Raw genomic sequence first — 27592 nt, 5'->3', positions numbered from 1 at the left:
GTATTTTGCCACTGAATTTCTTATCACTGTCCTTTAACGTGTTGTCCCAACTCATTTCCTATCTGACAAATGCAGAGTTGCAACATACTTTCTTCACTTTGTCTGCCTCTGTCACCACTTTCAGGGAACTATATATTTGTAGCCTAGGTCTCTCTGTCCGAAAACACTCTGCAGGGACCTGTCATTCGTATGTGTGTCCAGCCCTTGATTAACTTCTCAGAATGCATCACATCACACTTTACTGCATAGAACTCAATGTCCCATTCTTTTACCCAGTTCATCTAGATCTGGTTGCAATCTTAGATCACCTTTTTATTGTCCACTACACCAGCTGCCATCTATAAAATTATTAACTCTAGCACTTATATTCTCACCCAAATTGTTGATATGTAACCAAACAACAGAGGACTCAGCACTGATCTCTGTGGCACACCACTAGTTATTGGCTTCCAAATTGGAAACAACTCTTCACCACCACCCTCTGATTCCTTTTAACCTACCACTGGGTACATCTTTGAGATGTAGGAGTAAACTGGCACACCTGAGGACACTTACATCATCACTGGGAGAACATGCAAGCTTCACCTAGTCAGCAGATGAGATCCAGATTGAACTACAGTTGCTGGAACTGTGATGCAACATGATCTGCAATGCCAAAATACATCCACTAGTCCCTCATAATTCTTCTCCAGGATCCATTTACTAAGAATTCTTAGCAGTGCTGAGGAACAAATGGTTGTTGGGGTCTAGGTCTATCATTCCAAATAGTTGCTGCTCAAGTTGATAGGGTTGTTAAGGTGTATGGTGTGTTGGCATTAATTAATTAGGGGACTGAGTTTAAGAGCCGGGAGATAATGTTGCAGCTCTAAAAAAACCCAGGTTAGACCACATTTGGAGTATTCAGTTCTAATCACCTCATTATAGGAAGGATGTGGAAGGTTTAGAGAGGGCACAGAGGAGATTTACCAGGATGCTGCCTGGATTGGAGAGCATATCTCATGAGGAAAGGTTGAGCAAACCAGGGTTTTTACCTTTTGAGCGAAGGCAGATGAAAGATGGATTGATAAAAATAATCAAGGTGATAAGCCATATAGATAGAGTGGACAGCTAGAGACCTTTTTCCAGGGCATAAATGGCTAAAACAAGGGGGCATAACTTCAAGGTTATGGAGGTTTTGGAGGAAAGTACAGGGGAGATGCCAGAGGTAGGTTTTATTACATAGAGATTGTTGGGTGTAATACATAAGGGACAACTATGTGAAGCTTAGATTTGTGCATGGATGAAAGAATGTTCAAAGGCTGTGTAGGAGGGAAGGGTCAGTTTGATCTTAGAGTAGTTTAAAATGTTGGAACAACTGCGTGGGCCAAAGGGCCTGGTTTGCTGTCCTGAGCTGTATTGCTCTGTGTTTTATGTTTCCAAAAACAGACGTAACAGCTTCCTCCAAATTCACCAAGTTCTTCTCAGCTTCCTCTTTCCTCAGGTACAAATTTTATCACTTCATGTAACACCACCAATCCTGTTTCCCAACAGAATTTGCAGCTGTTTCTTTCGTTGTCTGTATGAAGTTGGGGGCGTTACTGAATGTGAAAGAGCTGGAAATGGAGAATAAGAAGTTTGGGAAGGAGCATTTGGAGCTGCATTCAAACCTGCTGATGGCCATACTGACCACCACCAATCAAAGTCTTGAAAACGTCACATTTATCATCAAAAACAAAGAGGTTTAAAAATCAAAGAGATCCAAGTTGTTATCATTGTCCCTGAAGGGATCTGTGAAATAAATGTTACAATAAGCGGTGTATCAGAGTGAGGGGTGTGGCGTGTGTAGGTGTTACAGTGAAGGGTCTGGGATGTGTCATGTTACAGTGAGTACATGAGGTGGATTAATGGTCCAGTGAGTGGTGTGGGTTGTCAGTGTTAACCTAGGGGCATTGGGAGTGTCATGTTACAGTGAGAGTAACAGTAAGAGTGTGTGTTTCCAAAAGTTCTCCAGTGTTATGGTTTACTGAAGGAGCAGGGGGTTTATCTGCATTGGCGTAGATGGAAAATTTTATTTTGCGCTGATATCATCAGTTGATTGCAATCTGTTGACTGTCCTTTTGTAGGTAGATAACGTCGATGAATACACAGTCTGTGTCTTCCTGCGTAAGAGCCAGGGAAGGGTTTTCTGGTCAACCACTGGCTGTAGGAAGACATTCTCCAATCAGTCCCACACATTCTGTAACTGCAAGCACCTGAGTAACTTCGCCGTGCTGGTTGCTCTTTACAAGGTGGAGGTGAGAGGCTGCTGGAGCTTCAGGGTGGGCCGGAGGGTCTGTCTGGGTGGTGAGAGCAAGATTGAGGATTTGTGCTCAGGGTGAACTGCCTTCCTAAGCCTAGCAGCCCATTGGCCAGTACATTCTGCAGTGGTGGCTCTGGAGGGCCAGCAGAATACTATTCTCTGCTGGGAATTCTGGGTATTGCAACCAATTGAACCAAATTGGTGTTTGTCCCTGCTGCATTGTGTTCTACAGGATGAATAAGATTACTGTACTCAAACATACAGTACAACTGGTTACATAGGAAATTGCATTGAGGGCATTGCCATGATTAAACCTTACAACGCTAGGGCAAACCAGAAATAATAGCTGGCTGCAGAGATAGACATAGACATACTTTATTGATCCCGAGGGAAATTGAGTTTCATTACAGCTGCACCACCAAGAATAGAGCATAAATATAGAAACACAAAAACCACAAAGGATCAAACAACAATATGCAAACTATGTCAGTTGGAAATAAGTCCAGGACCAGCCTATTGACTCAGGGTGTCTGACCCTCCACGGGAGGAGCAGAGATTCATCATTACTTGAGGATGGGGCCACTGCCTTCAGATCAGGGAAAAGAACATCTCTTAGATCAGCAAGAGCCATGCTCTCCCAGTCCATCAGGGAGGCAAAGTGTGAGTACACACAGAAAATTCACAGACTCTTCTGTGACAACAGGAATCGCAGCACATATGGCAGGGTATTCAAACCATAACAGATTATAAACTCACCCTCTGCATCAACAACAATGATGCCTCCTTTCTCGATCGCCAGAATGCCTTCTATACATGATTTGATGCATTGAACAATATACTGTAACATCAAGGAAAGCACCCTTTCCCCAAGGATCAGACACCCCTTCTAGCTGCAGCCAAGGTAAGAAGGATCCTAGCCAGGGTAAACCCAAGCAAATCTGCGGGGGTGGACAACATACCTGGACAGACGCAGAGGGAGTATGGAACAGCTGACAGTGTTCTTAACGGACTTCTTTAACATCTCTTTGAAAAGTCCACTCTCTCTGCAGGCTTCAAGGCAGCCACCATCATTCCAGTGCCCAAGAGTGCAATGTTAAATAGCCTCAACAATTCTGCCCAGTGGCACTGACTTCACAATCGTGAAATGTTTTGAGCAGCTGGTAATAGATTATATACTGTAAAATGCCATCTTCCAACTACACTAGACCCATCCAGTTTGCTGACTGCTCAAACTGATGCACTGATGATGCCATAGCATTCTGTCCTGAACCAAAAAGAATACGACACCTCGTACTCCAGAATGCAGTTCATCAACTTCGCTCGGTGTTTAATCTAACCATCTCTCAAGGGTGGTGGGTAAATTGTCCTCACTGGGACTCAACACCCCTCTCTGCAAGTAAACACACACAAAATGGAGGAACTCAGTAGACTAGCCAATATTTATGGAAAAGAGTACAGTTGACATTTCAGGCCAAGACCCTTCGACAGGACTGGACTGCTGTGCTCCTCCAGCATCTTGTGTGTGTTACTTGGATTTCCAGCATCTGCAGCTTTTCTCTTGTTTGTAATTGGACCCCTCTCTGCAACTGGATTTTGGACTTTTTAACAGAAAGATCCCAGTCAGTCCAAATTGGCAGCAGCATCTCAAGCTTCATCATGCTGAGCACTGGTGCCCCCCAGGGCTGTGTGTTCAGCCCACTGTGATTCACACTGCTGACTCATGACTGCACTGCCAGATTCAGCTCAAATCATATCATCCAGTTTGTTGATGATACAATAGTGGTTGTCTCATCAATAACAATGGGGCATACAGAGAGGAAAGTGGGGAGGTTCTTCAAATGGTGTGAGAACAACAACCCGAGTCTCAACGTGGACAAGAGATGATTGTGGACTTCAGGAAGGCACAGGTCGACCACCCCCCATTCCACATCAATGGCTCAGCTGTGCAGAGAGTGAAGAATACAAACTTCCTTTGTGTGCACATAACAATGAGCTAACCTGGACACACAACTTTCTACAGGAGCACCATTGACAGTGTCCTGTCTGGCTGCATCATTGTGTGGTACGGAACCTGCAAGGCGTCAGACCACAAGACCCTACAGAGAACAGTTGGCACCACAAAGAGAATCACTAGGGTCTCCCTTCCCTATTTGTGCCATTTACCAGCAGCATTATATACAAAGGACCCCAAGCACCCCACCACCCATCCTACAATCTCTGACCCACTGTGAGGAAGGAGGTGCTAAAGCATCAGGACTAGGACTGCTACACTGGGTAACACCTTCTCTCCCTCAGGCTGTGAGTCTAATGAATACCCTGTCACCAATGATGTCTGATCATAGGTTAGGATGCTCTTCACTGATACTGTTTACAGCTTACCTGTTTTGCATACATTTTGAATCATACTTTATTGACTTGTTTATGTAATATTTTGGTTTATGTACTGCGAACGTTGTGTTTTGTGGCTGCACTGTTCCCTGGAGGAACACTGTTCCCTTTGGTAAGGCCAGTGATGTTGTGGGGATGGAACTGGACTCTCTGACCGTGGTGTCTGAAAAGAGGATGCTGTCTAAGTTACATGCCATCTTGCACAATGTCTCCCATCCACTACATAATGTACTGGTTGGGCACAGGAGTACATTCAGCCAGAGACTCATTCCACCGAGATGCAACACAGAGCGTCATAGGAAGTCATTCCTGCCTGTGGCCATCAAACTTTACAACTCCTCCCTTGGAAGGTCAGACACCCTGAGCCAATAGGCGGTCCTGGACTTATTTCCTGGCATAATTTACATATTATTATTTAACTATTTATGGTTTTATTACTATTTATTATTTATGGTGCAACTGTAACAAAAATCAATTTCCCCCGGGATCACTATGACTATTGTTACGAGAATACACATAAAATTAAGATGTTTGCTGGCCTGGGCTAGCATCAGTGGCATCAGCAGTTGGTCTGCCACCTGCCCTCAGGGGAAGGAGAGATAAGGAACAATGGAGCAGCGTCTGGAGATGTGTAATGAAGGGATGTGGGAGGAAGAGCTGTCTGGAGCGGCTCCCCCCTTTGAACCCTGAACTGTTTGAAGTGATGGACAGGCGATACCCCAGCAGGGGGATAAAAAGGGACAGGTTCGCTAAGACAGACACACGCCACCCGAGGTAACGAGACCCTGGAAGCGGTGCGCTTCTCACGAGTGGGTGAGAAGTCCCAGACAACGACAAGGGTGGAAAGGTACGATCAGCGGGAACCCGGTGTGTGTCCGCCCTTGCCTGGGTGCCGGGTTCACTGCAGAGGATCGACCGCATCTGGAGGAGGGGTCACAGTCGGTGACCTCAGGTGACATCACCAAGGACCTGCCCAAAAGCTGTTTGTGAGCCATCTCGCTGGTCTGTGAGTGAAGCTGTGCTGAATGATGAGTTGTTCCTATTCTATGTCTCTCTTCCCCACCTTGTCCATCGCCATGACAACGATTACTGCGAACTGAACTACAAACTGGACTGAACGTTGAGTCATTTTGAAATTGGTCATTTACCCCTAGACAACGATAGAGCTTGATTGATGCTGTTATCTTAATTCTGTGCACATGTGTGTTTATCATCACTGAACTGTTGCATTTATTATCCTTTCGATTACTGTGTTGCTTGTTTCTTTAATAAAACTTTCTTAGTTCTAGTACTCCAGACTCCAACTGAGTGATCCATTTCTGCTGGTTTGGCAACCCAGTTACGGGGTACGTAACACTATGTACAGTCAGCTGACAATAAACTTCAACTTGAACAGAGTTGCTGCAATCTTCCCCTTCTGAATTTTGACAACTGCTTCCTCAAGAACCTGCTGGATTTCCTGCCTGTTCCCCCTCAAACTGGACAAGACCACTGCTGCTCCCCCCCTGCTCTGCTGGGAACTGCTTCTTGCTGGCCAAGTGTCTGCTGGTGGAGTTCAATGGGTCGACGACAGTCTTTCAGAGGAAAGGAATATCAAGTTGAAACCGTCTCCAGAACTCCCAATTACGAGAATCTCCAACAGAAACAATTGTTCCTTTCCTCATACAGATGTTGCTTGATCCACTGAGTTCCTTCAGCAGATTGTTTGTTGCTCCAAATTATAGCGTCTGCAGCTGTTGTGTGCCCCGTACTGAACTAGCTGAACACTGTCTCCTGGTTTAATAATCCAGGTTGTCCCGAGTGAGCCCTTCAGGACTTTTTGCCTTGCAGGACTTTCTGAGAGCTCCTCCCGACTGGTCCCGAAGGACAAGGCAACATGCTGGAATCTTCTCTGTTCTGGGAGTACTGAGTGCTGCCAGATCAGCTAGGGTCTTTTCCCAGCTGGACATGGGGACTGGAAATGGAATTGAATTTGGTTTATTTAGGCAACAACGTGCAAGGACATAGATTGTCAGATTAAGAATCCATGTTATCAAACTAGGGAATCATTCAATAATCTTTTAAGAGTGGGAGAGAAGCTGATCTTGAGCTTGGTGGTATGTACATTCAGGCTTCAGTATCTTCAGTCTCATGGGAGGTGGAGAAGAGAGAATGTCCGGGGTGGGTGGGCTGTATGATCCTGCAGGCAATGTTACTGAGGCAGTGACAAGTGTAGACAGAATTCATTGAGGTGAGGCTGGTTTTCGTAATGTGCTGAATTGCCCACAATTCTCTGAAGTTTCATACCAAACCATGGTATCCAGAGAGGATGCTTTCTCTGATGATAGTGTTTTTCTGTCCTGATTTTACACAAGGTGCTGGAGGAATTCAATGGACCAGGCAGAATCTGTAGAGGCAAATAGCAGTCACCATTTTGTGTTGTGACCCTTCATCTGGACACTAGCATTTTCTCTCGTGTGTCTTGACTTTGCCGGTTTTGTTCTGTACTGAATGTGGCAGGTGCTGTGCTCTGCTAGAGCTAGTGGATTCTGCACATTCATTCTGTTCCCTTTGGGCTTCCCATATGTTTCTCCCCAATGTGATAACAACTAGAAATTTTCTTTGTTCTATCCACTCCATCCCCACATTCTCTACCACCACAGAGTCTTTCCTAGTTCTGATGAGGGTCTTGGAAACATAAATTGCTCCTCTTTCTATGGATGCTGCCTTGATCTGCTCGATGCTTACAGTAGTTTCGGTGGTTTTTTTTCAGTTTCAGATTTCAGGGATCTGTTTTATTGTTATGTGCTGTTCCCCACTGGATCTGCTGGATCTGCTCCCTTGCATGCTGGGATCCACTCCCTACTGGAGTCTGCATCTTTCGTATGTCCTGGGGTCTAACCCTTCTGAATTTACTGGGTGTTCCTCCCATTCTTCCCTTTGCAGCTTAGACAGATGAGAGGGGATCTGAAGAACTGTGAAGAGACAAAATGGATGTAAGGAGGATGTTCCCAGTGGCAAGGAATCTCACAACTGGAGGTTACAGCTGCACTTTATGGGATATGATATTTAGAACTGAGATCAAGAGGAGGTTTTTCACCCAAAGAATGGTGGGTCTGTGGAATTCTCCACCACAACAAGCAGTGGAGCCCAAGGATGTATAAATATTTAAAAAGGAGGTGGCCATAAAACCATAAGGAGAGGGATATAGGGAGAATACAGGGACTAAATTGGATGGTGGTGCAGACATGAACAGCTTGTATTTTCTGTTTCTCGCTGCCCAGTCTGACTCTGAGAGAAAAAAGCCAGGCGATCAGAAATTGTTGAACCAGAGGCCTATTTTGTGCCCACTGGAAGATAAGTTTTGTTGCCAGATTGGAATTGGAGAACTATGACAGTGCGAGTGGACTCAGGAACCACAGAGAATAGAGAATAAAGCTGTCAACTTTACAGGTTAAAGCAGCCACCTCTCCTTCATCCTCTCCAATCTAAAGCCTGCTTGTTTCTGAACTTTTCCTAGTTCTGATGAAAGGTCACCAAACAATTACACCATCTGGCTTGTGAAGCCCAGTACAAAGTTCGTACATTCCAATGAGATCACCAAATATTGTCCTAGTGGAACACAACATCTCCATTCAGTCTGCATTTTGTACAGGAGGAGGGGGTTTTTATGGCCAGTGTTTTTGCTGCATTTTGTATCGGGGTGGGGGCTTTGTGGATTGATGATCATGTTGCCATTCTTTTTTTTTGTGGGTTTTGCTCTTTCTCTCTGAACGGACTTCCATGGTTTTTCCTTATTTTGTGGCTAGCTGGTGATGAAGAATCTCAGAGTTGTATACTGCATACATACGTTGATAATAAATGAACCTTTGAAGGGTAAACCTCACCTTTAATTCTCCATCCATCTCCCAGAATGACCTTCTCTCCCTCTGGGAAACCAGTGGAAGCTTTTACTACACTGTGTCTCAATACTGAACTCAGCATTTCAGAAACAGAGAAACATAGAAAACCTACAGCACAATACAGGCCCTTCAGCACACAAAATTGTGCCGAACATGTCCCTACCTTAGAAATTACTAGGCCCTCTATTTTACTGAGCTCCATAAACCTATCTAAAAGTCTCTTAAAAGACCTTATTGTATCCGCCTCCACATCCATTGCTGGCAACCCATTCCACAGACTCACCACTCTCTGAGTAAAAAAACTTACCCCTGACATCTCCTCTGTACCTTAACTCCACAGCACCTTAAACCTGTGTCCTCTTGTGCAACCATTTCAGTCCTGGGAAAAAGCCTCTGACCATCCACACGATCAATGCCTCTCATCATCTTATACACCTCTATCAGGTCTCCTCTCATCCTCCGTCGCTCCAAGGAGAAAAGGCCGAGTTCACTCAACCTATTCTCATAAGGCATGCTCCCCAATCCAGGCAACATCCTTGTAAATCTCCTCTGCACCCTTTCTATGGCTTCCACGTCCTTCCTGTAGTGAGGCGACCAGAATTGAGTACAGTACTCCAAGTGTGGTCTGACCAGGGTCCTATATAGCTGCAACATTACCTTTCGGCTCCTAAATTCAGTTCCACGATTGATGAAGGCCAATACACCGTACGCCTTCTTAACCATAGTGTCAACCTGTGCAGCTGCTTTGAGTGTCCTATGGACTAGGATCCCAAGATCCCTCTGATCCTCCACACTGCCAAGAGTCTTATTATTAATACTACATTCTGCCATCACATTTGACCTACCAAAATGAACCACTTCACACTTATCTGAATTGAACTCCATCTGCCACTTCTCAGCCCAGTTTTGAATCCTATCAATGTCCCGCTATAATTTCTGACAGCCCTCCATACTATCCACAACACCTCCAACCTTTGTGTCATCAGCAAACGTACTAACCCATCCCTCCACTTCCTTATCCAGGTCATTTATAAAAATCAAGAAGAGAAGGGATCCCAGAACAGATCCCTGAGGCACTCAACTGGTCATTGACCTCCATGCAGAATATGACCCATCTACAACTACTCTTTGCCTTCTGTGGGCAAGCCAGTTCTGGATCCACAAATCAATATCCCCTTGGATCCCATGCCTCCTTACTTTCTCAATAAGCCTTGCATGGGGTACCTTATCAAATGCCTTGCTGAAATTCATATACACTACATCTACTGCTCTTCCTTCAGCAATATGTTTTGTCACATCCTCAAAAAATTCACTCAGGCTTGTAAGGCATGACCTGCCCTTGACAAAGCCATGCTGACTATTCCTAATCATATTATGCCTCTCCAAATGTTCATAAATCCTGCCTCTCAGGATCTTCTCCAACAACTTATCAACCACTGAGGTAAGACTCATTGGTCTATAATTTCCGGGGCTATCTCTACTCCCTTTCTTGAATAAAGGAACAACACCCGCAACCCTCCAATCCTCTGGAACCTCTCCGTCCCCATAGATGATGCAAAAATCACCGCCAGAGGCTCAGCAATCTCCTTGCTCGCCTCCCACAGTAGCCTGGGGTACATCTCATCCAGTCCCGGCAACATATCCAACTTGATATTTTCCAAAAGGTCCAGCACATCTGACAAGAACATTTGACTTTCTGATTTTATCAGAGGTGGGCAGTTCTGATGGAAGGTATCAATGTATAATATTCTATCTCCACAGATGCTGTCTGATCAGCTATGAATTTCTAGCATTTTATGTCACTTCATATTTTTTACCTGCAGATTTTAGCATTCCATTGCTCCCTGTAGGACCTGCTGTGTGCTAATTCATTATATGACCACTCTGTTCTGCCTACCTTTCTACACCAAATCTGCATCAAAAATTAAGTGTGGATTAGACAGGTTGATATGTTCTAACCATGTATCTAATCTGATACATGGGCATATTTCTGATAGAAGGAAAAACTCTGTAATGAGAACCAGCTTTGAGCTAATTACCTTAGCTTGGTGATTAACTAGTTAGTTCTAGAATAACTAGACACACAGGAAATCAGGAGAAATGAGAGAGAGGAACTGACAATCAGATAGATGATCTGCTCTGATTATATTAGATGATGGAGCAGGTTTGATGGGCCAAATGGCCTGTACATGCTACAGTTTCTTGATTTCTATATGACCCTTTGACATAATTACTAGTGAATTCTGCCTCCTTTCTGCTTTAGACTGATCCCCTCTCCTGTCTCTGCAGGATCCTGCTCTTAACATCATTACTTACGTCGGCATCTTGATCTCACTGGTGGCATTGTTAATGGCGGTCATCACATTCACCATGTGCCGGGCTATCCAGAGCTCACGGACCACTATCCACACGCACCTCTGCCTCTGTCTATTCCTGGCAGAACTGCTGTTCCTTATCGGAATATCCAAAACCGAAAACAAGGTAACAACCAGAGGCCAACCTCCTTGATGAATAACAGATTCCTCAGGCATGGTATTGACTGAACGCACTAAATACTACTTCAGTGATCTCACGACATCGAGCGCATGGATTTTTATACTTAAGCTTATGAGATGGGGGTTTATCTCTCACAAAATTGCAGAACCTCAATCCCAATGGTGATTATGAAGAAACATAGACTTTGCAAAATCCAAGGATGGGATGGTGGGTTTAAGCTGCTTATTTGCTGGGATCAATATTAAGGAAATGATAGAAAAATATCAACAATTAATTTGTCCCAATATCACACGTTAATGTTATCTATTATTTGGTTATTTAGCAATACACCAGAAAGTAGGCGCTTCTGGCCCTTCGAGCCACACTTCTCCAGCAACCCCACAACCCTGATTAATCCTAACCTAATCATGAAAGGGCCAATTACCCTAACTGTGACACGTAGGAGGAAACAGGAACACCCAGCGAAAACCCCATGTACAGAGACTCCGTACAGAATGGCGACAGAATTAAACTCCAAACTCCAGAACCCCCTAAGCTGTAGTATCATCTTGCCAACTGCTACACCGCTGTGGCACTGGTGTTTCCGAGAACGAGTGCAGACATGGTGGCTGAAGGGCCTATATCAGTGCTGTTCTGTGTTCTATGATGCAGTAACCCAGCATAATGCTGAGGTAAAGCTGCTTTATCAAAGGTTCTTTCATTCAGATCATCGTTGAGGATTGGGTGAGGACTGCAGTAGTTTAAGGTGTAACTGACCCACTGGGTTAGTCATTCTCCCATTCAGTCCTGGCGCTTCTCTGTACTTCAAACCTTGTCCGCCTTCCACTGTCATAGAGCACCCATCCATTCACTATTAGAGGACAAATCCCCCCTTCACCATTACAGGACACCTCTCCCAGGCACCATTATTATTTACAGGACACTGGTCACTTCATCATTACAGGGCAACAATCCCTTCCCCAATACAGGAACACACATCAAAGTTGCTGGTGAACGCAGCAGGTCAGGCAGCATCTCTAGGAAGAGGTACAGTCGATGTTTCAGGCCGAGACCCTTCATCAGGACTAACTGACCCTTAGTCCTGACGAAGGGTTTTGGCCTGAAACGTCGACTGTACCTCTTCCTAGAGATGCTGCCTGGCCTGCTGTGTTCACTAGCAACTTTGATGTGTGTTGCTTGAATTTCCAGCATCTGCAGAATTCCTCGTGTTTGCCCAATACAGGACACCCTTTTCCAGCAGGACAATGTGACAGAATTTTATGGGGAAATCCCAGATGAAAATGATGTCTCAGAACAGGCAGAAATGTCCCCTCTTCCACCTGCTACCACTATAAATGTGTGGAGGGCTGGGGGCTCCCAACATCAAATGACAGGGCTGCAGTGTACATGACAGCGTAATCTGCAAGTGTCTGTGGCACTGAAAGGACTCTCTTTCCCTAGGTTGTGTGTGCTACCATTGCTGGGCTCCTGCATTACCTCTTCCTGGCATCTTTTATGTGGATGCTTCTAGAAGGATTCCATCTCTACCTGCTGGTGGTAAAGGTCTTTCAGGCCCGGAGTCTTTATGGGAAGTACACCTATCTCGTTGCCTATGGCATCCCAGCTCTGATCGTCATTCTTTCTGCAGCAGTGTACCCGGAGGGCTACGGAACCAAAGAACAGTGAGTCCTCTTCTTTTTAATGGGTTTTTGGATTTCTTTGCTTTATGACTGGCTGTAAGGAGACAAATCTCAGTTGCGTACAGTATGCATACTTTGATAATAAATGTACTTTGAACTTTGAAAGCTTGCAAACCACAGATTTGGACCTGGTTAGAAGGAAAGAAGAAAGAGACAGAAGCTGTGTTGTTTTTTTTTATATATAACTAGATCCAGAACTGGCTTGCCCACAGAAGGCAAAGAGTGGTTGTAGACTGGTCATATTCTGCACGGAGGCCGGTGACCAGTGGTGTGTCTCAGGGATCTGTTCTGGGACCCCTACTCTTTGTGATTTTTAGAAATGACCTGGATGAGGAAGTGGAGGGATGGGTTAGTAAATAAGCTGATGACACAAAGGTTGGGGGTGTTGTGGATAGTGTGGAGGGCTGTCAGAGGTTACAGTGGGACATTGATAGGATGCACAACTGGGCTGAAAAGTGGCAGATGGAGTTCATTTTGGTAGGTCAAATATGATAGCAGAATATAGCATTAATGGAAAGACTCTTGACGGTGTGGAGGATCAGAGGGATCTTGAGGTCCAAATCCATAGGACGCTCAAAGCTGCTGAGCAGGTTGACTCTGTGGTTAAGAAGGCGTATGGTACATTGGCCTTCATCATATTGTGGGATTGAGTTTAAGAGCCGAGAGGTAATGTTAGAAACAGAGAAACATAGAAAATCTACAGCACAATACAGGCCCTTCGTTCCATAAAGCTGTGCCGAACATGTCCCTATCTTAGAAATTACTCAACCTATTTTCATAAGGTGTGCTCCCCAATCCATAGAAACATAGAAACATAGAAAATAGGTGCAGGAGTAGGCCATTCGGCCCTTCGAGCCTGCACCGCCATTTATTATGATCATGGCTGATCATCCAACTCAGAACCCAGCCTTCCCTCCATACCCCCTGACCCCTGTAGCCACAAGGGCCATATCTAACTTCCTTTTAAACATAGCTAATGAACTGGCCTCAACAGTTTGCTGTGGCAGAGAATTCCACAGATTCACCACTCTCTGTGTGAAGAAGTTTTTCCTAACCTCGGTCCTAAAAGGCTTCCCCTCTATCCTCAAACTGTGACCCCTCGTTCTAGACCTCCCCAACATCGGGAACAATCTTCCTGCATCTAGCCTGTCCAATCCCTTTAGGATCTTATACGTTTCAATCAGATCCCCCCTCAATCTTCTAAATTCCAACGAGTACAAGCCCAGTTCATCCAGTCTTTCTTCATATGAAAGACCTGCCATCCCAGGAATCAATCTGGTGAACCTTCTTTGTACTCCCTCTATGGCAAAGATGTCTTTCCTCAGATTAGGGGACCAAAACTGCACACAATACTCCAGGTGTGGTCTCACCAAGGCCTTGTACAACTGCAGTAGTACCTCCCTGCTCCTGTACTCGAATCCTCTCGCTATAAATGCCAGCATATCCAGGCAACATCCTTGTAAATCTCCTCTGCACCCTTTCTATGGTTTCCACATCCTTCCTGTAGTGAGGTGACCAGAACTGAGCACAGCACTCCAAGTGGGATCTGACCAGGGTCCTATATAGCTGCAACATTACCTTTCGGCTCCTAAATTCAATTCCACAATTGATGAAGGCCAATACACCATATGCTTTCTTAACCACAGAGTCAACCTGTGCAGCTGCTTGGAGCATCCTATGGACTCGGGCCCCAAGATCCCTATGATCCTCCACACTGCCAAGAGTTACACCATTAATACTATATTCTGCCATCTTATTTGACCTACCAAAATTAACTACTTCACGTTTATCTGGGTTGAATTCCATCTGCCACTTCTCAGCCCAGTTTTGCATTGTATCAATGTCCCGTTGTAACCTCTGACAGCCCACCACACTATCCACAACACACCCAACCTTTGTGTCATCAGGAAACTTACTAACCCTTCCCTCCACTTCCTCATCCAGGTCATTTATAAAAATCACAAAGAGTAAGGGTCCTAGAACAGATCCCTGAGGCACACTACTGCATCTATATAGGACCCCGGTCAGATCCCACTTGGAGTACTGTGCTCAATTCTGGTCGCCTCACTACAGAAAGGACGTGGAAACCATAGAAAGGATGCAGATGAGATTTACAAGGATGTTGCTTGGATTGGGGAGCATGCCTTATGAGAATAGGTTAAGTGAACTCAGCCTTTTCTCCTTGGAGCAACGGAGAATGAGAGGTGACCTGATAGAGATGTATAAGACAATGAGAGGCATTGATCGTGTGGATAGGCTTTTTCCCAGGCTGAAATGGCTAGGGCAGTTTTACAGTGCTTGGAAGTAGGAGATGTCAGGGGTAAGTTTTTTACGCAGAGAGTGGTGAGTGCATGGAATGGGCTGCCAGCAGTGGTGGTGGAGGCGGAAACGATAGGGTCTTTTGAGAGACTCCTGGATGGATACACGGAGCTTAGAAAAATAGAGGGCTATGGGTTAGCCTAGGTAGTTCTAAGGTAAGGAATGTTCAGCACAGCTTTGTGGGCCGAAGAGTCTGCATTGTGCTGAAGGTTTTCTATCTTTCTATGTTTCTAATTGTGCTTACTTTCCCTCTCAGCTGTTGGCTGACAATGAAGAAGGGATTTCGCTGGAGTTTTGTGGCTCCCATGTGTATCATCTGCCTGGTAGGTGTTGTTAAATTTGCCAACACTGTAAAGGTGGTAACTCTGTAGCAAGAGCTCCTGACAACAATCTGCATTTAAATTACCTGGAGTCATGGGTGCAGTTTGGGTCCACTTATTTAAGAAATTGTGTACCTGATATTGGAGGCAATCCCAAAGAGATTTGCTAGGTGAATTGCTGGGACAGTTGTCCTCTCCCAAGTGGCTAAGGAAATTAAATCTATACTCTTCAGATTTTAGAGAATTGTGAAATGATTAAAAGATCCTTGACGGCATGGTGGGGCTTGGGGAGGCGAAGCGATACGTTTCCAGTGGTGGAAATTTCAATGAGGGGTCATAGTTATGAAGGAGTTGGCTGATTAAAACTGAACTTCTCTCAGAGGGTATTGGATCTCTGGAATTTTTTGCCCTAGAGGGATGTGAAGGCTGTATCATTGAGGGTATCTGAAGAAGAAGTAAATGAACTTCTGAAAAACAGGGAGAGGAGAGGATCTGAAACCTGGGGTAGAACAGCCACTGAATGGTAGGGCAAGCTTAAAGAACCAAATGGCCTATTCCTGCTGATCATGAGTTCATATTTTTACACCAGGTCACATGAGGAATTGGCTAGGGAAACTGAGACTAGCTGGCTGGGTACCGCGGTCAGCATTGACTGCTTGTCCCAAACATGAACACTTTCCCTCTTCACCATTGGGTGCTGTGCAATGAACAGATTTAATTTGGGAGATTAAGGTAAAGAAACCCTTAGCAGGCAGTGATCATAATATGGTGGAGTTCACCCTGCAGTTTGAGAGGGAGAAGCTAAAATCAGATGTTTCAGTATAACAGTGGAAGAAGGTGAATTACAGAAGTGTGAAAGTGGAACTGGACAAAATTGATTGGAAAGGGACAGGGATGATGGCAGAGAAGTGTTGGCTGGGGTTTCAGGGAGAAGGCACCAGTCAAATACATCCCAAAGAAGTATTCTAATAGGTTGAGGCAACTGTGGCTGACAAGGGAAGTCAAAGACAGTGTTAAAGCAAAACAGAGGGCATATAAAATAACAAAAAAATAGTGGGAGGCTAGAAGATTGGGAAGTTTTTAAAAATTAACAGAAAGCAACTAAAAAGCAACAAAGAAAGAAAAAAAATAAATATGAAGGTAAACTAGCCAATAATATAAGAGGATACCATAAGATTTTCAGATATATAAAGAGTAAAAGAGAGGCAAAAGTGGATAAGGCAGAGATAGGTTCTTGATTAGCTAGGGCATCAAAGGGTATGGGATGAAGGCAGGGGAGTGGGGATGACTGGAAGAATTGGATCAGTCCATGATTGAATGGCGGAGCAGACTTGATGGGCAGAATAGCCTACTTCTGCTCCTATAATCTTATGGTCTTATGGATAACGGATCACTGGAAAATGACACTGGACAGGTAGCAATGGAGTACAAAGAAATGGTGGACAAACTTAAGTATTTTGTGTCAGCCTTCACTGAGGAAGACACTAGCAGGAATTTGAGAGGGTCAGGGAGCAAAAGTATAGCTGCTATTACTAAGGAAAAGTAGTTCAGGAAGCTGAAAGCCCTAAAGGCAGAAAAGTCATCTGAGTCAGATGGACTACACTCTGAAGGAGGTGGCTGAAGAGATTGTGGATGCATGAGTAGTGAACTTTTGAGAAGCACTGGATTCTGGAATGGTTCCAGAGTGCTGGAAAATTACAAATGCCACTCCATTCTTTAAGAAGGGAGGGAGGCAAAAGAAAGGGAATTATAGTCCAGTTAGCTTGGCCTCAGTGGTTGGTTGGGAAGATGTTTGGGTTCATTATGAAGCATGAGATTTCAGGGTACTTGGAGGCGCATGATAATAGTCCAAACTCAGCATAGTTTTCGTAAGGGGAAATCTAGCCAAACAAATCTGTCGGAATTCTTTAAGAAAGTAACAGCCAGCATAGACAAAAGAGAGTCAATGGATGATGTTTACTTGGAGTTTCAGAAGGTCTTTGACAAGGTGCTCCACATGAGGCTGATAAACAAGATAAGAGCTCATGGTATTACAGGAAAGATTACAGGAATAGATCAAAGATCGGTCGACTGGCAGGAGGCAAAGAGTCAGAATAAAGCGGTTTTCTGATTGGCTGCATAAGACCATACGATATAGGAGCAGGTAGGCCGTTCAGCCCATCTAGTCTGCTCCGCCATTCAATCATGGGCTGATCCAGTTCTTCCAGTCATCCCCACTCCTCTGCTTTCACTCCATACCCTTTGATGCCCTGGTTAATCAAGAACCTATCTATCTCTGCCTTAAATACACTCAATGACTTGGCCTCCACGGCCGCATGTCACTTGTGGTGTTCTGGGGGGGTCGGTATTGAGTCCACTTCATTTCACATTGTATGTCAACAGTTTAGATGAAAGAATTGATGCTTTGTGGCCAAGTTTGTGGATAATACAAAGATAGGTTGATGCACAGGTGGCGTTAGTGAAGCAAGGAGTCTGCAGAAGAAAATGCACAGATTGGGACAATGGACAAAAATGTAGCAGTTGGAATATAGTGCAAAAAAGTGTATGGTCATGCACTTTGGTAGAAGGAATAGAGGCTTAGACTATTTTTAAAGTGGGAAGAAATTTCAGAAATCAGAGATGCAATGGGACTTGGGACAAAAATCCTCATGCAGGACTCTCTGATGTTAACTTACAAGATCAGTTGATGGTAAGGAAGGCAATACAATTATAGCATTAATTTCAAGAGGACTAGAATGCAAAATCAAGGATGTAATCCTGAGACATCATTGGTCAGACTGCACTTCAAGTATTGTGAGCGGTTTTGGGCTCCTTAACTAAGAAAAGATGTGATAGTACTGGAGTATTGGAGAGCATCCAATAGGTTCATGAGAATGATTCTGGAACTGGAAGGTTCGAAGTATGAGGAACATTTGGTAGTTCTGGGTACTGGAGATTAGAAGAATGATGCGGGATCTCATTTAAACCTATTGAATATTGAAATACCTAAATAGAGTGGATGTGGAGAGAATGTTTCCTCTAGTGAGAGAGTCTGGAACCATGTCAGAATAGAGGGGCATGTCTTTAAAAGAGGTGAGGAAAAGTTTCTTCAGCTTGAGGGTGGAAAATCTGCAGAATTTGTTGCCACGGATGGCTATTGATGCCAAGTCATGAGGTATATCTAAACCTGAGGTTGACAGGATCCAAATTAGTCATAGTCATACTTTATTGATCCCGAGGGAAATTGGCTTTCGTTACAGTTGCACCATAAATAATTAAATAGTAATAAGACCATAAATAATTAAATAGTAATATGTAAATTATGCCAGGAAATAAGTCCAGGACCAGCCTATTGGCTCAGGGTGTCTGACCCTCCAAGGGAGGAGTTGTAAAGTTTGATGGCCACAGGCAGGAATGACTTCCTATGACGCTCAGTGTTGCATCTTGGTGGAATTAGTAAGGGTATCAAAGGTTATCGGGAGAAAGCAGGAGAATGGGGATAAAGGGATGGCAGAGCAGACTCATTTGGCCAATTTGGTTAATTCTGCTCCTATGTCTTACGGTGAGAGAGCCTGTATCCATGCTGGGTTGCTCAATGACCAAGCACAGTGTCAAGGGAGGTTTGACCATGAAGAAGGGGAATGGGGTGGAAGTACTTAGATTCTTCTTCACATAGACACTCAGTATATCCATGCAGACACACATGCATGTGGACACAAATGGAGCAACATACAGTCCACTAACTCATCACCATTATTTCTTGATGCTTCCTAGGTAAATCTTGTTTTCCTCAGTTTGACAATATGGAAGCTGATTCAGAAATTCCATTCCATCAATCCAGATTTAACGGACTTACAGAACGTCAGGTACTAAGTCCAATCAGTATTGCTCAATCAAGCTTCAAGCATTAAATGTTGTACATGGAGATTTCAGCAGAGCCTGGCTGAAATGAATATTTAGCCCAATGGATTCCTGCCACATTCAATCTGTACAGGAGAAACTCAGACTACAAATGCTCTTGCAACCTACAACATGTATAACATATAACAAAACAATATTGGAACATGCACTCTGGTCCACAATGTTGTGTTGCACTAATTGTATTAGCAATCAAATGTCTAACTAACCTAATCTCTCCTGCCTACAGTGTGCACATGTGCACACCCCTCCATTTCCAGTACATGCCCCTCACGTCCCACCCTGCAGTCTTCACTCGACTCCCACCCTCCAAGCACGACCTCCCCCACACTTCCACCACCCTTCCGCATGGCCTCCTCCACACTTACCCCACCCCTCCCCCTCCATACGGCTTCCCCCCGATCCCCCCTCACCTACCCCCCATGGTCTCCTCTTTCCTTGCACACACCCCCCCACCCACCTTCAACAGACTCTCCCACTCACTCAGTCCTTCACAGATTCTCAACACCCACCTCACATCTCCCACACATTCCCCCCCCCACGAACTCAACATCGCATACCTGAACTTGTGGGCCACTCACACCCTCTCACACCAGTTCTTCCAGTCAGTCACGATGCTCCACCTACCACTTCTTCACAGTCTGCCAAACCTTCACACTGGCACTGTCCTCTGCCCCACACAGTACCAACCCAAACAAATACTGTCTTATCTTGTTCTTCTTTGTGCTGACCCACACACTCTACCCTATCCTGTCCCACAAAGTGCTCACCCACTCACATGCTCCCTTATTCTGTCCCACACTGTGAGCACCTACATGTCTTACCCTGCCTCACATCATGCCCACCAGTACAAACTGGCTTCACCTTTCCCATGTTGTTCCACACAGTGCCCACCTGCACACACCTTTCTTTACCCTGTCTTACACTGTGCCCACCTACTCACACACTGCCTTGTCTTGTCCCACACTTTCCAACAATGTGCTCACGTGCATACAGATTGCCTTACCCTGTCCCACACTGTGTCTACCCGCACACATACTTCCCTTCCCTTTCCCACACTATGCCCACCTACACATGTCTTACCCAGTCCCAAACTATGTTCACCCACATACACGGTCTCACCTGCCCCATCTCTATCAAAGCATTAGCTACTTTCCTTAAAGACTGGTATTGGGCCCAAAATGTCCGCACAAGCCCAAAATTGCTGATGATCCTTGAAACAACCACATTTTCACCCGCAGAAAATCATGTTCAGTCTGAAAAATCCACTTCTATGTCCAAAAAAAATCACACCTCCTAAAGTTCACATCCCAAACATCATGCCTGTCTAAAATCTTGTATCCAGATGTCTGCCTTGCTTCTATGTGTTGCTAATTACCCTCCCACCCCATCCCTAATGCTTCCCCATTTCTTACCCCACCCCCCTCTCACTCTGTGCTAACAGTTGGTTAGTGACTATTCATGATGGTATTTTCTATTTTCCTGCGTAGAGTGTTTGTCATAACTGCGATTGCTCAGTTGGAGTTGCTGGGCTCTGCCTGGATTTTTGGAGTTTTCCATTTCCAAAGGAGAACCATTGCACTGGCGTATATCTTCACAATCCTCAACAGCTTCCAGGGAACATTCATCTTCATTCTGCACTGTGTCATCAACAAGCAGGTGAGGCTCAGAGCATCATGAGGCATTGGACTGTCAAGTAGCTCCAAAGGTCAAATGGTTAAATCCTGCTCCTGCGTTCACTGTATTCCTATTAATGGCGCAGTATAGAATGTATGAGGAACCATGTGAATAAGAGGGACTGTGTCCCAGCACTGACCATGTGTGCAATAGGAACCATGTGTCCATCAAGGACCATGTGTCCAGCACTGACTGTGTTTGTGAACAGGGATGATGTCCCCATGATGGCCGTGTGTGTAACAGGGACTGTATGTCCCGCCACTGAATGAGTCTATAAGACAACTGTAATACTAGATGATCTATGTGATGATGAGAATATGTTTTGCACATTCCTTATCCATCTTCTGCTCTGCTGGTTTAGGTGAGAAGTGAGTATCAGGTGTGGTTTGTAAACGTCTGCAACTTCCTGAAGTTATCAAAATACTCGTCATTTGCCAATTCGTTCCTGCCTTCTTCCTCCTCCTCTCATGCTGGCACCTCTGCAACCTACGAGTGAATTTGTGGGCATCAGTCACTGATAAAACATCTCCTCTCAAGTTCTGTCGAGTGTAATACTTCCAATAGTTTTTGTAAAATTTAAGTAGAGAAAGTTTATTTTGTAATGACATAAGCTTGGACTGTTAATATCCATTCACTGTTCATTGACCAGAGGAAAAAATATTGTTTTAACCCATAGTTCAATCCAGGTTTGTATTATCTATGGATTTTGGTTTGTGATTTCCTGACAATTAATTTGCAAAGGCTTAAACAGCTTCCTGCTTCTTCATCTGAGTCCTGTGGTCTCAGCACACTGCTTATCATCTGTCTATATCTCAAGCCCATCTCCCTGCCATTTGCCTGACAAGAAAAATCAAACAAACTTAGTCTGAGGAGCTCCAGTAAATTTGGGACCTGCAACCTTTTGCAGCGGAGAACTGGAGAAGCTGCAACCTTTGTGAATTGCTTCTGAATTCATGCTGAAATGAATGTAAAATCATTTTTAAAACCTCTTGCTCTCTAGAACTCAAACATTGGAATTTTTAGATTTCCCAAATCCCTGCCTCTTCAAGGTCAATGTACCAACCCACAGAGAAACATATTTATCTCTTCATTCATTCACATTTCTTAGAATTGTTACTGAAGAGTAAGAGGCTGGAAAGATTATTGTGCCTGTGGTTGCAATCTCATAAACACCATTTTCCATTCACCCAGTGAATTATTCTCTGTCAAAACATTTTTTTTAATTTGGTGCAATTGGACACACCTTGCTTGTTACCCTATTAGAGAGACAGGAATACAGCAGTGCAGGGATTTACTTCCTGAGGTAGCAGAGTTCTGCACCACTAATCCAGATACAGCAGTTCAAATCCCACCACTGCTACATTTCCTTTCTTCTGGTTAGATCATATGTGCCCCCAAGCTCACCAATGTGTGTGTAACTGCCCCTCAGTTCCATATAACGAAAGTTGGCATTGCCAATGATATCTGTGTCACAAACAAGTACAAATCCTGACAGTGATTGGCCTGAATTAACGGCACTCTGCAGCATTTTGCTTTTCCACTTTCAGTTCACCGGACACCATGTAACCAGCTCCAGGTCTAACCTGACAAGATGAATCTCAAAGCTCCATCCCACCAACGATGGTGTAGTATTAGTTGTTTAGATCACTTTAGCTCTGCAATATTGCCTTACCTCAGTGCTTTTGATATTGCCAGCAGAATGTACATAATTAAATAAAGTGTTTTATTGATAAATTGCCTTCTAAATCTTTTAACAACATTGTAAACAATGAACTTATAATAGTTATTCACTGTATCTAAATTCCTCAACTTGTACTCAGCTCGGCTTTTCCCCAGCCATTGGTGTCTTTGTTGAAACCAGCTCTCTAGAATGTCTCCCTTTATACCTTTCTGCCTTTGTGGCTTCCATTCATGCTTTGTGGCCACACCTGAAGCAAGAGCATATTCAATTAAGTCAGTGTAAACAATAGGAATGGGAAGTGGAATTAAAATTGGCGGTCACTGGCAGATCTTGCTTTTTCTGGCGGACAGAGCATAGGTGCTAGGCGAAGCGGTCTCTCAATCTACATGGCCTCTCACCGATATGCATTCCAATTTTCCCATTGTATTTACCTTCCTTACCACCAACTAAACCTGCAAGTTAAACCTCTGGCACCTTTGATTTTTGAATTTTCTCCCCATTTTGAAAATAGTCCGCACCTTTATCATTGATAAATGACATGAAAAGGAACAGTCCCAACGCCAACCCCTGTGGCACACTACTAGTCAGTCACTAGCAGCCAACCAGAAAAGGCCCCCTTAATTCTCACTCTTTGCCTTCTGCCAGTCAGCCAATCATTTATCTGTGCTGGTACCTATCCAGTAATTCCATGGGCTCTTATCTTGCTAACCAGCCTCATGTTCAGCACCTTGTCAAAGGCCTTCTGAAAATCCAAATAAACAACATCCACTGACTCTCCTCTGTCTATCCTGCCTGCTATTTCCTCAAAAAATTCCAGCAGATTTTCTCTTGAGAAAACCAGGCTGACTTTGTCTTATTTTATCATGTGCCTTCAAGTACTCCAAATGCTCATCCTGAATAATAGCATTCAACATCTTTCCTACCATTGAAGTCAGCTAAGTTTCGGATAATTTAATCACAAACAAGAGAAAATCTGCTGGTTTCCTTTTCCCTCTCTTACCTTATCTCCTTGCCTGCCCATCGCCTCCCTCTGGCACTACTCCCCCCTTTGCTTTCTTCCATGGCCTTCTGACCTCTTCCATCTGACACCCCCCTTCACCAGCCAACTTCCCAGCTTTTTGCTTTTCTCCTTGGAGCGGCGGAGGATGAGAGGTGACCTGATAGAGGTGTATAAGATGATGAGAGGCATTGATTGTGTGGATAGTCAGAGGCTTTTCCCAAGGCTGAAATGGCTAGCATGAGAGGGCACAGTTTTAAGGTGCTTAGAAGTAGGTACAGAGGAGATGTCAGGGGTAAGTTTTTACGCAGAGAGTGGTGAGTGTGTGGAATAGGCTGCCGGTGATGGTTGTGGAGGCGGATATGACAGGGTCTTTTAAGAGACCCCTGGATAGGTACATGGAGTTTAGAAAAATAGAGGGCTATGGGTTACGACTGAGAAGGTGCTCAGGAAGCTTAATGGTCTGAGGGTGGATAAATCTGGACCTGATGGAATGCACCCTCAGGTTCCGCAAGAAGTAGCTGGAGAAATTGCAGAGGCATTATCGATGATTTTTCAAGAACTAATAGATTCTGTTATTGTACCAGATGACTGGAAAATTGCAAATGTTACTCTGCTATTTAAGAAGGGTGGGAGACAGCAGAAAGGAAACTATAGATCTGTTAGCCTGACATCAGTGGTTGGGAAGTTGTTGGAATTGATTGTTAGGGATGAGATTACAGAGTACCTGGAGGCACATGACAAGATAGGCCAAAGCTAGCATGGTTTCCTGAAAGGAAAATCCTGCCTGACAGACCTACTGCAATTCTTTGAGGAAATTACAAGCAGGGTAGACAAAGTAGACATGGTGTACTTAGATTTTCAGAAGGCCTTTGACAAGGTGACACACTTGTGGCTGCTTAGCAAGATAAGAGCCCATGGACTTACAAGGAAGTTATTAGCATAAGTGGAGCATTGGCTGGTCAGCAGAAAACAGAGTGGGAGTAAAGGGATCCTATTCTGACTGGCTGCCAGTTACCAGTGGAGTTCCACAGGGGTCGGTGTTGGGACCATTGCTTTTTACGATGTACGTCAATGATTTGGACTACGGTATTAATGGATTTGTGACTAAATTTGCCGATGATACAAAGATAAGGGGAGGAGTGGGTAGTGTTGAGGAAACAGAGAGCCTGCAGAGAGACTTGGATAATTTAGGGGAATGGGCAAAGAAGTGGCAAATAAAATACAATTTTGGAAAGTGTATGGTCATGCACTTTGGTGGAACAAATAAATGGGCAGACTATTATTTAGATGAGGAAAAAATTCAAAATGCAGAAATGCAAAGGGACTTGGGAGTCCTTGTGCAAGATACACTAAAGGTTAACCTCCAGGTTGAGTCGATTGTGAAGAAGACGAATGCAAAGTTGGCATTCATTTGTAGAGGGAAAGAATATAAGAGCAGGGATGTGATGTGGTGGCTCTATAAGGCACTCGTGAGACCACACTTGGAGTATTGTGTGCAGTTTTGGGCTCCTTATTTTCGAAAGGATATACTGACATTGGAGAGGGTTCAGAGAAGATTCATAAGAATGATTCCAGCAATGAAAGGGTTACAGTATGAGGAACATCTGGCCGCTCTTAGGCTGTATTCTCTGGAGTTCAGGAGAATGAGGGGGGATCTCATAGAAATATTCCGAACGTTAATAGGCCTGAACAGATTAGATATGGCAAAGTTATTTCCCATGGTAGGGGATTCTAGGACAAGAGGGTACGACCATTTAGAACAAAGATGCAGAGAAATTACTTTAGTCAGAGGGTGGTACATCTGTGGAATTTGTTGCCACGAGCGGCTGTGGAGGCCAAGTTATTGGGTGTATTTAAGGCAGAGATAGATAGGTGCTTGATTAGCCAGGGCATCAAAGGGTATGGGGTGAAGGCAGGGAAGTGAGGATGACTCGAAGAATTGGATCAGCCCATGATTGAATGGCAGACCAGACTCAATGGGCCGAATGGCCTATTTCTGCTCCTATATCTTATGGTTTTATGGGTAAACTTGGGTAATTTCTAAGTAAGTACATGTTCGGCACAGCACTATGGGCCAAAGGGTCTGTATTGTGCTGTAAGTTTTCTATGTTTCATCCTCCCCCTTCAGATCGCCTTGTATTTCTCTGTCCCCTCCGTCCCATCTTTTAAATCTACTCCTCAGCATTTTTTCTCCAGTCCTGCCGAAGAGTCTCGGCCTGTAATGTCAACTGCACTCTTTTCCATAGATGCTGTCTGGCCTGCTGAGTTCCTCGACCATTTTGTGTGTGTGGTGGATAATTTTATTTCTTCTGCCTTTCGGTTCCATGCTTGACCATTTGAGATGTCCACTTTTTTTTCAAAGAAAGGGGTTTCCCTTTCATCACTATTAATTCCCTCCTCAACTTCCCAACAAATGCCCCCATCCCATCTTCCGGTCGCCATTACAGGGATAGGGTTCCACTTGCACCTACCACCACATGAGAGTCTGTATCACGTACATCGTTCACCATAACTTCCGTCGTCTCCAACCGGATCCTACCAATAAACAAATTGTTCCCTCACTCCTTCTCCAGTTTCCGCAGCAGTCACACTCTACATGACTTACTTGTCCATGCATTCCTCCCCACTGATCTCCCTCCTTGTACTTTTCCCTGCAAACATGACAAATGCTACACCTGTCCCTACATCTCCTCCCACACCACCACTCTGGGCCTCAAACAGTCATTCCTGGAGAGGCAGCATTTAAACTGTGACACGCAAAATACTGAGGAACTCAGCAGGACAGGCAGCATCTATGGAAATAAATAACCAGTTGATGCTTCAGGCCGGGATCATTTATCAGGACTGGAAAACAAATGAAGAAGGTGGGGGAAATGGAGCTGGGAAGTTGATTACTGAAAGAGATAAAGAACTGGAAAAGGAGGAATTTGATAGGAGAGGACAGAAGAACATGGAAGAAAGGGAAGGGGGAGGTGCCCCAGAGGGAGGTGGTGGGCAGGTAAGGGGATAAGGTAAGTGACGGAAACACAAATGGGGAATACTGTGAGGGGGGGCAATTACCAGAAGTCCGAGAAATCCCTATCCTCCACTCTCTACTTTCCACAGGGATCACTTCCCTATGTGCCTCTCTACTCCGCTCGTTTCTTCCCACTAATCTCCCTCCTGGCATTTATCCTTAAAAATGGAACAAGTGCAACACCTGCCCCTGCACCTCCTCCCTCAACACCATTCAGGGCACCGATAATTTCTTCCAGGTGAGGCCACACTTCACCTGTGAGTCTGTTGGGGTCATTTACTGTGTCCAGGGCTCCCGGTACGGCCTCCTGTACATCGAAGTGACCCAATATAGATTCAATAAACACATTGTTCCCTCACTCCTTCCACAGTTTCCGCGTGGGTCACGCTCCACATGACTTCCTTATCCATGCATTCCTCCACACCGATCTCCCTCACCGAGCACCTTCACTCTGTCTGCCACAAAAAACGGGATCTCCCAGTGGCTGATCATTTCAGTTCTACTTCCCATTCTGACATGTCAGCCCATGGCCTCCCCTACTGCCACGATGAAGCTAGGCTCAGCTTAGAGAAGCACCACCTTGTATTCTATCTGGGTAGCCTCCAACCTAATGGCATAAACATCAATTTCTTAAACTTCCGGTAATTGCCTCCATTCCCCACCCCACCCCCCCACCATTCCCCATTCCTATTTCCCTCTCTCACCTTACCTGCCCATCACCTCCCTCTAGTTCTCCTCCCCTTCCCTTTCTTCCATGGTCTTCTGCCATCTCCTACCAGATTTCCACTTCTCCAGCCCTTTATCTCTTTCACCTAATCAACTTCCCAGCTCTCCCCTTCTTCCATTTTTACCCTTCACCTGCCACCTTCTCCTTCTTCCAACCCTCCCCCTCCCCCCCCCCACCTTCTTACTCTGACTTCATCCCTTTCTTTCTGGTCCTGATAAAAGGTCTCAGCCCAA

General features: G+C 44.7%; 1 protein-coding gene across 1 annotated transcript in view; it reads left to right on the top strand.

Annotated features, from left to right (window-relative positions):
• The window catches only part of LOC134339510 (adhesion G protein-coupled receptor E5-like), a 59340-nt gene extending 32830 nt beyond the window's left edge, over positions 1-26510 (top strand). The window contains exons 8-15 of the mRNA XM_063036106.1: positions 1531-1718; positions 2103-2273; positions 10837-11028; positions 12484-12704; positions 15298-15364; positions 19115-19206; positions 20749-20917; positions 21297-26510. Coding sequence (XP_062892176.1) covers positions 1531-1718; positions 2103-2273; positions 10837-11028; positions 12484-12704; positions 15298-15364; positions 19115-19206; positions 20749-20917; positions 21297-21431 — 1235 coding nt within the window. The 3' untranslated portion in view covers positions 21432-26510. The remainder of the gene's footprint in view (positions 1-1530; positions 1719-2102; positions 2274-10836; positions 11029-12483; positions 12705-15297; positions 15365-19114; positions 19207-20748; positions 20918-21296) is intronic.
• Positions 26511-27592: the final 1082 nt, after the last annotated feature.

Source organism: Mobula hypostoma, chromosome 29 (assembly GCF_963921235.1).
Source record: "Mobula hypostoma chromosome 29, sMobHyp1.1, whole genome shotgun sequence".
Lineage (NCBI taxonomy): Eukaryota > Metazoa > Chordata > Chondrichthyes > Myliobatiformes > Myliobatidae > Mobula > Mobula hypostoma.
This window is presented reverse-complemented; position numbering and strand designations above follow the sequence as displayed.